The sequence below is a fragment of the Eurosta solidaginis genome, chromosome 2 (assembly GCF_040869045.1).
Source record: "Eurosta solidaginis isolate ZX-2024a chromosome 2, ASM4086904v1, whole genome shotgun sequence".
Taxonomy (NCBI): Eukaryota; Metazoa; Arthropoda; class Insecta; order Diptera; family Tephritidae; genus Eurosta; species Eurosta solidaginis.
The window spans coordinates 1,860,717-1,873,270 of record NC_090320.1 but is presented as its reverse complement, the minus strand read 5'-3'; the positions used below and the strand labels follow the sequence as shown (position 1 = coordinate 1,873,270).

The window sequence follows — 12,554 nt, the reverse complement described above, 5'->3', positions numbered from 1 at the left end:
TCCCCTTCTACTTCTCTCTTTTCTCTTCTCTCAAGTTTTTCTCATTCTCCTTCATATCTTATTGCCAGTCCCAGAGGGTGGTATGTATTTTGCTCCAGTCCCACTCCGAGTCCCATTCCTAGTCCTAATCCGAGTCCCAGTCCGTCCCTGGTCTACTTCCCGGAAAAAAGCATCGTAAATACTAATATAGGCAAATTTATATACCAAATTTCAGGCAAATCGAATAGGACGTATGTAAATAAGTATGTGGGTATTATTAATTCATGTCTTTATTTCGGCTTCGCATGCATATTTATCAGCTTTGCCAAGTTGATGCGACTAAATCGAATATCGCAATGAAAATTACTTTAAAGCTCTCAGCAACACCTTTAATTTGATATCCATAATACACACACATTCTAGGGGTATCCGGGTCCATATTTGGCCTATATCTCGAGACCATAGTCACCCAGCGGTGTAAAACTTACTCTGTACTAAAGCACACATCAACACCTTCAATTTGATACCCATAATGTAAAAACACATTCTAGGGGTATCCGGGTCCATATTTTGGCCTATATCTCGAGACCCTAGCCACCCAGCGGTGTAAAACTTACTCTGTACTAAAGCATACAGCAACAGCTTAAATTTGATACCCATAATGTAAAAACACATCCTAGGTGTATCCTGGTCCACGTTTTGGCTTATATTTCCAGACCCTAGTCACCCAGCGGCATAAAACTTACTCTGTACTAAATCACACATCAACAGCGTCAACTTGATACCCACAATGTAAAAACACATCCTAGTGCTATCCTGAGCCACGTTTTGGCCCATATCTCGAGACCCTAGTCACCAATAGGTATGAAAACTACCCTGTACTAAAGCACTCATCAACAGCTTCAATTTGATACCCATAATTTAAAACACTATCTAGGCGTTCACGGGCCCACGTCTTGGCCTATATCTCGAGACCCTAGTCACCCAGGGGTATGAAAATTACCCTCTACTAAAGCACTCATCAACAGCTTTCATTTGTTATCCATATTCTATGAACACATTCTAGGGGTACCCGGGTCCACGTTTTGGCCTATATCAAATTTGTTAACAAATAAACTGAATGAACATGTATTTCGTTATTTTTATTCTATATGTATATGGTACTTGCAGTGGCGGATTTACGGGGAGGGTTTTCGGGTTCAAACCCGCCCAACGTGGAGATGTTGATAGAAAGTATCAATATGGCTGTATATTCAAGCTTTAAACACATACAGCATAAAGAAACTAATTTTTCCCATAACTATTTCCCAACAATCGCCTATGTTTTTTGAAAAACTCTTCTATTACTTCGTTTACAGAAAGTGGTATATCAATATGGATATTCAATAAGCGAGCCCATTCAAACGTTCTTGACTGATTGTACTCAGCAAGTATGCTTTTAACCTTTTGAGGGCAGAAAATGTGCGTTCTGGTGTTGCTGTCGGAACTGGTAGAACGGCTAATATGCGCAATATCTTATTTACATGTTCGAAAGCATTTCGATTCACCATCTGAAAAAATAAGATAAATAATAAATATAGCATACAAATTTTGTAGGTAGTCATCAAAATTGTACCCACCTCAACACATTTTGACTTCCATTGCAAACTCAGTTTTGGAACAATTTACAACACTTTCATAAAATTCATGCAGTGTATTGCATTTTTCAGCGTTGTGTTCATTTTTGGGGAACAAAACACCGAAATTTTCGAAAATTAGTTGGTGCTTCATGTAACGGCTCCTGATATGAGTTATGAATGCATCAAGGAATGGAATATAATATGCTATTCTATAATAATCTTCGACGTTCTCAGTATCAACGTTGCATCTATTTAATTGATGTTTACTGATGCGTGGTTTCTTGTGTAGCGTAACTCTCTCAAGGGGTTGCCAGCGCATTATATAGATTATCCAACCCAATTGTCAACCTCACCTACCCATAGCGAATCCTGTTTCATTAACAGCCGAGGCTCTGGCGACCCCGAACTCCTGATGGATCAAGGGGATGGGAGGGCGGTATGGCCTAGAAGGTTTCATGTGGTCATAACAAATCGTTTCCCGAGATGGTCGGGCTGGTACCTTTATTGTGCTTGTTACCGGAACGTAGCGGATCTGCATCCGGCAAAGGACCAACAACATCGATAACACTCCCCAAGGCCTTCGGGGAGTGTCCTTGTAGCTACAACAACAACAGCAACGTTTGGAATTGCACTCTAGAAATAGCAGCTTGAAACTGAGAAGCTTGTGCTGAATTTTTGTCGTTTTTCCCGTCTGCTATCTCTTCAAACGCTTCGAATATTTCTGGCTGAAGTTCAATGTAAGTGGATACCGCTTCATGACATTGGCCTATCTTGTTGGGCGACGCTTTGCAATTTTTGCCTTCGACTTTCTTTTTATACCCAGCTGTACTTATACACAGGGTATTATAACTTTGATTGGATAACGGTTGGTTGTACATGTATAAAGGAATCGAGATAGATATAGACTTCCATATATCAAAATCATCAGTATCAAAAAGAAATTTGACTGAGCCATGTCCGTCCGTCCGTCTGTCCGTTAACACGATAACTTGAGTAAATATTGAGATATATTCATCAAATATGGTACACGAGCTTGTCTGGACCCAGAATAGATTGGTATTGAAAATGAGCGAAATCGGATGATAACCACGCCCACTTTATAGATATATAATTTTGGAAAACAAAAACCTAATTATTTAGTAAATAATGCACCTAGAATGTTTTGATACAAATTTGAAGCAAAAAAAATCAAAATGGGCGTGGCACCGCCTACTTGCGGTAAAATCAATTTTCCAAATATTATTAATCATAAATCGTTAAACCAATCGTAACAAAATTCGGCAGAGAGGTTGCCTTTACTATAAGGAATGCTTTTAAGAAAAATCAACGAAATCGGTTAAGGACCACTTTTATATAAAAGATTTTTAAAAGGGTATTATTTTAATCTTTACGTATTTGAAAATAAAAGCAGTAATAAAAATATTGATCTTATATCTGACATTTTTCAAAGTCCTATTTAGAAAGTATATGTTACATTTCTTTCTTATATTTTAAATGAATTAAATAATGTGAATATAGAAATGCAGTCTGAAGATATTCGCATACATTTACTTATTACCAAATTAAAAATTTTATAAAAAAAATCTTATTTAGACTCCAGTCCTATTTGGATGTTAAATATTGATTTAGAGGAAAATCACTTAACCCCAGATGAAGTTTACTGCTGTGTTAATGTGGATATTATTCTATCAAACAACCTTTTCGAAATAGATGACGTACACATATTTAAGAGCTGTGCTAAACAATTTTATATACAATTTTGTAGTACTTTATTAAAGAAAGTAAATTTAAATGATAAAACTTTGTTATGGGCTGCAAAGCTTTCACCAGAAAGTATTTTAAGTCGTGAAACAAATAGTATTGTGGCTTTAGTTATGGACTTGTTTCCAAAATCTGAATTTGATAAAATAGAGAAAATTAATTCTGAATTTAAAAGGTCTAAAGCAGAGAATTAGAGCCTTAAAAAATCAAGAATTTAAATATGTATATGCAGCTTTTGGGAAGAATTAAGATCAGTTAAAAATTAATTAAATGCCCAAATATTTTCCAATATTTATAGAATAGTTCAAGACATATTGTCGATTTCACATTCATCCACAGACGTAGAAAAGATATTTTCTATACAAAAATTAATTAACACTAAGTGTAGAAATAGACTTCAAATAAACACGGTTTCGAATTTAATAAAAACTAAAGACTTGATGAAATCAGCTGACAGTAGTTGTCATAATATAGATACGAAAAAAAGCTTTTTGGCAACTGAGGCATTTAAAGAACTCAAAGAAGAAGAACTGTTAACGTAGTGATTGAAACATGAGTTATTAGTATACATGTAGGCGACAATTTGTCAACTTTTATACCTGAATCTAAATCTTTTGTACCTAAAATGTTTTGATGAAATGTTTTTGCATTGAATGCAAGTGTTTTTTTTTTTTAAATATTAATTTTATGTTCCTTACTGGTACTCAATAACGAAATGTTTTTATATATGTACATAATCGTACGCTTCAATCGACAAACTTCTTTTATTATTTTTACTGGAAAAGTATTTCCCTGTTATACTTATACTATACCTTTAATTTGTGTTAGAAAGTTTCCTGACTAAAAACAGTTTTTAGATAAAGAAGCTTGAAATTCGCATCCGAAGACTTTTGGTACATTTTTGGATGATTTGGTACATTTTTTTTCGTCGTTTGGTACAAAATGAAAAAATCCATTTATCATTCCTGATCTTAACCCGAAATTTCGGAACTAAATGTCAAACACAGCATCAACATATCTCCAAGAGCACCAAAATGGAAGCATTGATTGATTTTTTTTTTGGGTTTAAGTTACTCCCGCACCGTGGCTAGGGAGGCCGATTATAAATCGAATTATTTGGCCCATTCAATGAACTATAGCGCCATCACCAATTACTCTCTGTTTTTTATTCCGTTATGCTCACTTATACTTGTTCCGTTAGTTCACTTTCAATTATGCTGATTGAATTTAAGAGCGTCAACAAAACTGTGTTAGTGAAGGTGACTCCATCTTGGTAACGCACCGTAACTTATTTCGCACTGACGTGTACTTCTTGTTGCGATGGTGTCATAGATCGGCACCGTGTAGTAAATTTAAATTTTTACTAGGATTATAATTTTGTTGCAATATGTAATAATAACCTAAGACATATATTTTTACATAGGGCTTACTCTCCAAGAAATCAATACATTAGGTATTGAAAGCTTTCAGACTTCACGACACACGATATTTTCACTTCTGTACAATTCAAATAGCAAGGCAAGCACGGTGAAGTTTTACAAAGCCTCAAATGGCCGTGTGGCTATGTATGGAGTTTTTCGGCCAATAAGTTTCTACATTTCCGTTTATAATAGGTGTGGCAGTTGTTTAATTTGGAGATTTCATTTGAAGTTTGATGTATTAGAAAAAAAATTTCTTGACCATATTTTAATGGAGAGACTAGTGGTCTTAATGCCGTAAATATTTTGTGCAATATACCCAATGCCCAGTTATGGCTTTATTAAGCTTTTTCTTTTCTGGCAGAAGTGTTATCGCGATAGCGCGATATAGGTTAACTTTCGTCCATATAAATTGAACCACCCTAATGTACATATTCTCAAACAAAGTATTTGTCTTCAATATGTACTTTACTTTCTTTTCCCCCTTTTTCTATAATCACTCATCATTCTTAAATTGTCGCACAGTGTTATTACTTTTATCGTATTTTTCAAAAAAGTGTCGTTTGTATCCCAAAAGACTTACCCTGCATTTTCGGCTGCAGCAATTGACATGTGAAGCTCATGTGTTAGCAAAAGTGAACCGTCCTCGCACTTTTTTCACACGAAGGTGTAACAAGCTCGTTGTAAAATTAGAATGCTTTTAATGCATTTGTAAAATAACGATTTCATTCGTATTATCTAAAGCAATCACTTCAATTCATTTTTATTGACGATTTATTTGACATGTTTAAGAGCATTTTAACGAATAACTGTAAAGAGAAGAATAATACAAAATTATTAAAAATAAACATTTAGTTGTAAAAGAACATAATTATAACTAAGAATTATAATGTAGCATTGGTAAAACATATTTGCTCAATGTTTTTATAAAAACAGAGTAATGCGTCAATGTAATATTACCAGTACGAAGCACCCCAAAAAACTTATGTTCAAATTTGTGAGCAAAAATAAATATGCCTTAGTAGACGGCGTTTGAAGCTGGCATAGGCTACATACATATATGTATGTAGTTTAAAATGATGTTAAACTATTTTCCGTTATGCGTTGATTTGAACGATGAATTGATTGAATTATTGGGATCAGACTTTTAGTGAAATAAGAGCATAAAAAAATAATTAAAAAAATTTTTTTAAGTTAAACGGTTTTATTGAAACCAATACTTACATGAAATAATAATAATACGAAAAGCTAGAAAATAATTAGGTAGGTCCTAGGTACTAGTCATCACACTCCTTATCAATCTAGGGCGTTGATCAGACAATTAAATAAAAGCGTTGGGCGCGTGAAATTTCTAAAAATGTGAGGCGTAGCATAACCTGATTCCGGTTCAGTTGGTTTTACTTATAACTATCAATAGAAATAAGACGCGTCCAACGCTTTTATTTAATTGTCTGATCAACGCCCTAGATTGATAAGGAGTGTGATGACTAGTACCTAGGACCTACCTAATTATTTTATAGTTTTTCGTATTATTATTATTTCATGTAAGTATTGTTTTCAATAAAACCGTTTAACTTAAAATTTTTTTTTTAATTATTTTATTTTCAAGTTTTTAGTCTTTATTTAATTGCCTATTATTTCTCATTCTATTTAGTTCATTTAGTGACTCATTATTACAAGGACTCTTTCCTGACAATTTGTTACAACCTAAGTCCTCAATACGTAATCCTTCCAAAGACTTTACTCGACTCTGCGCCGCGTATGCTTGTCCCTCCTCCAACTCCAAAATATGTTGATGTCACTTCTACTGGACTGTATGCAATATTTGTTCCAAATATGAGCCAAATCGGGCATCAGACGTCGCTTTCTATTCATGTTCCAAATATGGGCCAAATCAAATCGGACCACAAATACGATTTTTGTGAATATCTCGATCCTTGCGCCACCTAGCGGCGATTTTTTTTTTGATAGGTCGCTTTCTATTCTTGTATGTATTATGTGTTCCAAGCATGAGCCAAGTCGGACCACAAATACGATTTTTGTGAATATCTCAATCCTTGCGCCACCTAGCGGCGATTTTTTTTCATAAGTCGCTTTTTATTCTTGCATGTATTATGTGTTCCAAATATGAGCCAGACCACAAATACGATTTTTGTGAATATCTCGATCCATGCGCCACCTAGCGGCGATTTTTTTTCACAGGTCGATTTCTATTCTTGCATGTATTATGTGTTCCAAATATGAGCCAAATCGGACCACAAATGCGAATTTTGCGAATATCTCGATCCATGCGCCACCTAGCGGCGATTTTTTTCACAGGTCGATTTCTATTCTTGGATGTATTATGTGTTCCAAATATGAGCCAAATTGGACCACAAATGCGAATTTTGCGAATATCTCGATCCTTGACGACGATTGATTCAGAATCAACAATTTGTGCGAAGATGATTCAACAGCTGTTTACAGAACAATGCAACCTGACCAGTAATTCGGTTAATTTAACCCTGTTTTTCTTTCAGTGTAACGTCTGAAAATGTTGTAATATTTGTATATGTAGTATTCAGTAATAGTAAGATAAGTTCCCCACAGGGCTATACATATGCATATGCAAATGTACATACATATGTGTTTATATGTAACCTCAAACACGAGTATTAGATCTTTCCAAATTCTTTTTCTTTTTCTCAATTTATTTTACTGTTTTTGCCGGTGTTTGCCACAGTGTGCATATGACGTTGATGGTGTTTTTATTAATATTTAGTATAACAGAAAATTCAAAACAAGTTCTATATCTATACTAAGATAGTAAACTAACAATACGTGTATGCTTGATCTCTCAGTACGAAATTGGTGGGTACCTACGAAGAAAAATTAAGCGTTTTTTGGCTTTGACCTTGAAAAGCTTTATCTAAAAATCGAGTGCAATCAACTTTTCCCCTTATGAATTTGATTTGTATTTGACGTTTTCGATGTATTGGTGGTGCACATAGTACCGGGATGTTTATTGTAAAGTTCCTTCTATCAACATGAATTTCTGTTGGTTCATACAAATTTGGTTCTTTTACTCTCCGCATAATTTGTGTGTTTGATTGCGTCGTGTTAGCATTTCTTATGGACAATGAGGTGAGCTTTATGTTTATAAAGTATGTTTAAGTTATAAAGTATGTATATATGTACTTACAAACATAAACATACATTCACATGTACATATTAAAGATATACGCCGCCGCCGATTTTGGCCATTTTTCGCCAAGTGGCTGCCTCCGCTGTCCGAGCGGAGACTTACGTAGGCCGTTGTGGCCCGTTGTGCTACCACACTGGGCCCCTATTTCCTGTTATCCTAATTTCGAAGAAGAAGAAAGTTTAGACCCCAGTGAGGCTAAACCAGCGCGTTTGCCTAATGAAACGCAAGATGTCGTTTGGGTTTATAGATTCAAGCTCCGCAAGGCAACCAAAAGAGTGTCTGTGGAGGCATTGGTACCTGGTTTTTGACAGTGCGGGACAGTGGCACAGATAGTGCTCTACGCTTTCAATCTCCTCCTCGTCCCTACAGCTGCGGCAGAAGTCATTTGTCTGCAGGCCCACCTATGCACCGTGAGTGCCCATGAGACAGTGACCTGTAAGAAAGCCCACTAATGGGCTTATAGAGATACGGTTTAACAATATCACCGATTCATCCAGCTTAGGCCAGATTTGCTTGGATATACTACATGTAGGTTCCTTTGCCCATCTGGCGTTTGCCTGATCCGTGAAAAGAGATCGCAGGCAGTGTTTGCAAGTGTTTAGAGGAGGGCTGGCCCAACCCGCGGAGGTTATTGTTTGTAGGTTGGTGCCTTCCCTAGCTAGCTCATATGCGGCGCAGTTTCCTGAGATGTCACAGTGGCCAGGAACCCATATTATGCTTAGGTTGCAATTTTCAGCTAGTTTGTTGAGGGTTTCTTTGCACTTCAATGCCACTAGTGACGAGGTGTGCATTGCAGGGATTTTATGGCAGCTTAGCTGTCAGAGAAAATTGAAATAGAATTGGTCACCTGCAGGTTAGCAAGATAGAGGGCTGCTTCCCAGATAGCTATGAGTTCAGCCTGAAAAACACTGCAGTGGTCGGGTAAGCGAAAGCTCTCGCTTAGATTGAGCTTCTCCGAGAATATTCCGCTGCCGACTCTGTTGTTTAGTTTAGAGCCGTCTGTAAAAACGGAGATTTCGTGAGATCCCGGCTCCACGCCGTTTGCCCACTCGTTCCTCTCTGGGATTCTTGTGGAAAATTTGTTGTCCCAGCAAGGGGACGATGTTGTATGGTCCAATTTCAAGAAGGTTTCGGGGACCTGCTTCAGGATCCGGGTGTGACCAAACCTGCAGTCCCTCCATGGTTCGATAGCGTTGAGCCTTGCCGCGTTGCAGGAGGCACAGTATCTACCATATAGATCAGTTGGGAGAAGGAATAATATGGTTTCAAGAGCTTTGGTGGGAGTGGAGGGAAGGGCACCGCTGGTAAGCATTACCGCCATCCACTGCACTCTCGTTACTTTGCTCTTGTTAGATTCGATATCGAGTGCCGTGTAGATCCAATGGACTAAGCATGGCTGGAGACCCCACCTTTTCCGATTGCTGACTTACAAGCGTAGAGAGCCGTTGTGGCTTTCCTGGATAGTTCCTCCACATTTCGCTTCCAGTCAAGCTTCCTGTCTAGAATAACTCCGAGATATTTAACCTCGGTAGAGAGTTTGATTTCCCTCCCATTTAGGGACGGGAGGGTAAATTCAGGTATAATGCGTTTGCGGGTAAAAAGCACCATCTCAGTTTTTTCACTGCTAATGCTGAGTCCGCATTCCCTAGACCAAGTGTTTGTTAGATTAAGAGCATTTTGCAAGAGTTCGCCAAGCACCGGAAGGTGTTTGCCGGTAACGGTCAAGGCTATGTCGTCGGCATATGCAATGACTTGGCATCCGGTGGGCTGTAGTATAGATAACAGATCGTTCACCGTCAGGTTCCATAGTAGAGGAGAAAGAACGCCCCCCTGGAGGTTCCTCTGTTGGGATACCTTATTAACGATGAGCTGCCCAGCTCAGAGATAAATTTTTCCTTGTTTAGAAGGAGCTCGACGAATTTCACAAGAGGCTCTTCCACCCCTAGTGAACGTAGAGATTTTGTGACCGCTGCTGGGAGAACGTTGTTGAAGGCTCATTCTATGTCGAGAAAGATACCCAGCGTAAATTCTTTAAAGGCAAGACCCTTCTCTATCTTAGTAGTGATAGCATGTAGAGCTGTCTCTACGGATTTGCCCTTAGAGTAGGCGTGTTGGTTGTTGGAGATTAGTGCCTTATTTGCCGATCGTCTAATATAGGCGTCCAGCAATCGTTCTAGAACTTTTAGGAGGAAGGAGGTCAGACTTATTGGTCTGAAATCCTTTGGACTGTTGCCCGATATCCTTTCTCCTTTGGGTATGAAGACTACCTTTGCCTTGGCTAGCAGCGGGCTTATAAGATCGCTTGCAGCTTGCAACTCAGCGGGAAATATTCCATCCATTCCCGGAGATTTGAAGGGTTTAAAGGACTTGATTGCCCATATAACTCCTTTTTCGCTAACTATGTGGTCCAGGGGTCGAAACGGCCCTGAGTTAGATCGCGTGTTTAAGAGGTATTGTTGAGAGGTGCAGCCTGGAAAGTGAGTGCTGACCAGTGTATCTAGAAGTGGCCCATTCTCCGTTCGCTGTGCGAATGCAGCTGGGAGGTATGGGGTTTTTGGAGAGGACCTTTCGTAGGCGATTGGCCTCTGAGACTTCTTCGATGTCATTGGTGAAGTTCTTCCAGGAGTCCATTTTGGCCTTCTGGATTGACTTCTTGAAAGATTTTAAGGCGTCCTTATAATGGGACCAGATTCCAGTGCGCTTAGCCTCGTTAAACAGTTTTCTGCTGTTTTTCAACGGATGCGCATCACTGCCAGTTATAAGTAACTATCTGCTAAATTTAACTCTTTCTAACTGTTCAAAAGTTATTTAAAAAAACAGGCGTTTACGATGTCAGCTTAACACGGACTTTGCATCACCCAATTCACCAAGTTATTAAAACAAAACACTAAAATAAAAATTACATATATAATAAATTTATATGCTATGCTCTTTGCATATTTTTTTTCAAAAAATTAATAATGAACAATAAATTCAAATAGAATGACCCAAGGCGAACATGTTTTCAAATTGTCCTCAAGTTGTTAAAAAAATCAAAATACCCAAAAGGTACCGATTTTTAAAAAAAACTTTATATTGCGATTGGCTGAAAGAATAAGCGAAATCATTGATGCAAAATCCTTGAGTAGGTTCTAGGGGCATAAACACTCCTTAGAAATGATTCTTACCTCATACTTAAGGTAACGATATATGTAATGTACGCATGAGAAGGGTTTGAAAAATCACTTGGGCTTACATTGAAACATCTGTTGTTTATTGGCGAAACTATACAATAGCGTCTGAAATGATAATTTTGATTTCCACACTTCTTCCTTCAACACCCAAATCTCCCGGTTGGCGGCCCTATCAAAAACTACTCTCTTGGAGTGAATCACATTGATTGAGCCTATCAACCATGTTTAAATATCACCTACACGTTACGGCTCCTTTTACAATGTCAGCCATCTTACGATGCCGAGGTCCTGGGATTACATTTATTAAAACCCAGGGATTTCAGATTCATATATTGCAAATTTAAATAACTTTAATTGTCGAAGGTGTCTCTGTTTTAATTTGTGTATGTATTAATTTTAAGCAGATTCATATATTGCAAATTTAAATAACTTTAATTGTCGAAGGTGTCTCTGTTTTAATTTGTGTATGTATTAATGTTAAGCCTCAATGATACGATTTCAAAGGAAACATACATTTTCTATCCGATGGATCACTAAATGTATACCAATTTAGAAATGTATATGGAATGGTATAACAACAATTTCGACTACTAGTGTGTAGTATGAAGTTGGTTAAATATGTAACAAGTTAAAATCTAACCTTTCGATGTTACTTTAGATGATCTAATAGTTTCAGGACATTTTTTAAAGCAAAAAAAAAAAACAGGATTTTTGAATTGGCTAAAGTTTCATATGTAATAAATGTGCTAAAGTGTGCAACACAAATATTTGATCTGATATATCTAATATATAAAATTCTTCTGTCACGGGTTTAGAGGCTTAACTCCTCCGAAACGTCTGAACCGATTCTCATGAAATTTTGTGAGCATATTGGGTAGGTCTGAGAATCGGCCAACGTCTACCTTTTTTTTCGCTACGTGTCTAGGGTCTTGAGATCAAAACGTGGACCCGGGTACCCCTAGAATGTGTTTATACAATATGGATATCAAATGAAAGCTGTTGATGAGTGCTATAGTACAGGATAATTTTCATACAACTGGGAGGCTAGGGTCTCGAGATATAGCCCAAAACGTGGACCCGGGTACCCCAAGAATGTGCTTATACAATATCGATATCAAATGAAAGATGTTTATTAGTGCTATAGTACAGGATAATTTTCATACCCCTGAGTGACTATGGTCTCGAGATATAGGCCAAAACGTGGACCCGGGTACCCCTAGAAAGTGTTTATATAATATGGATATCAAATGAAAGCTGTTGATGAGAGCTCTAAAGTTCATTGTGATATTCGATTTAGTCGCGTCAACCTGGCAAAACTGATAAATATGCATGCGAAGCCGAAATAAAGATAAGAATTAATAATACCCACATACCTATTTACATACATACGCCCTATTCGATTTGCCTGAAATTTCGTATA

General features: G+C 37.4%; 1 protein-coding gene across 10 annotated transcripts in view; it reads right to left on the bottom strand.

The window, feature by feature from the left end:
* tai (taiman) overlaps window positions 1–12,554 on the bottom strand; it is a 101,322-nt gene that overhangs the window by 42,991 nt on the left and 45,777 nt on the right. For all 10 annotated transcript variants that reach the window (XM_067764004.1, XM_067764005.1, XM_067763999.1 and 7 more), the window contains one exon: window positions 5,361–5,586. In XM_067764004.1, coding sequence (XP_067620105.1) covers window positions 5,361–5,389 — 29 coding nt within the window. In that variant the 5' untranslated portion in view covers window positions 5,390–5,586. The remainder of the gene's footprint in view (window positions 1–5,360; window positions 5,587–12,554) is intronic.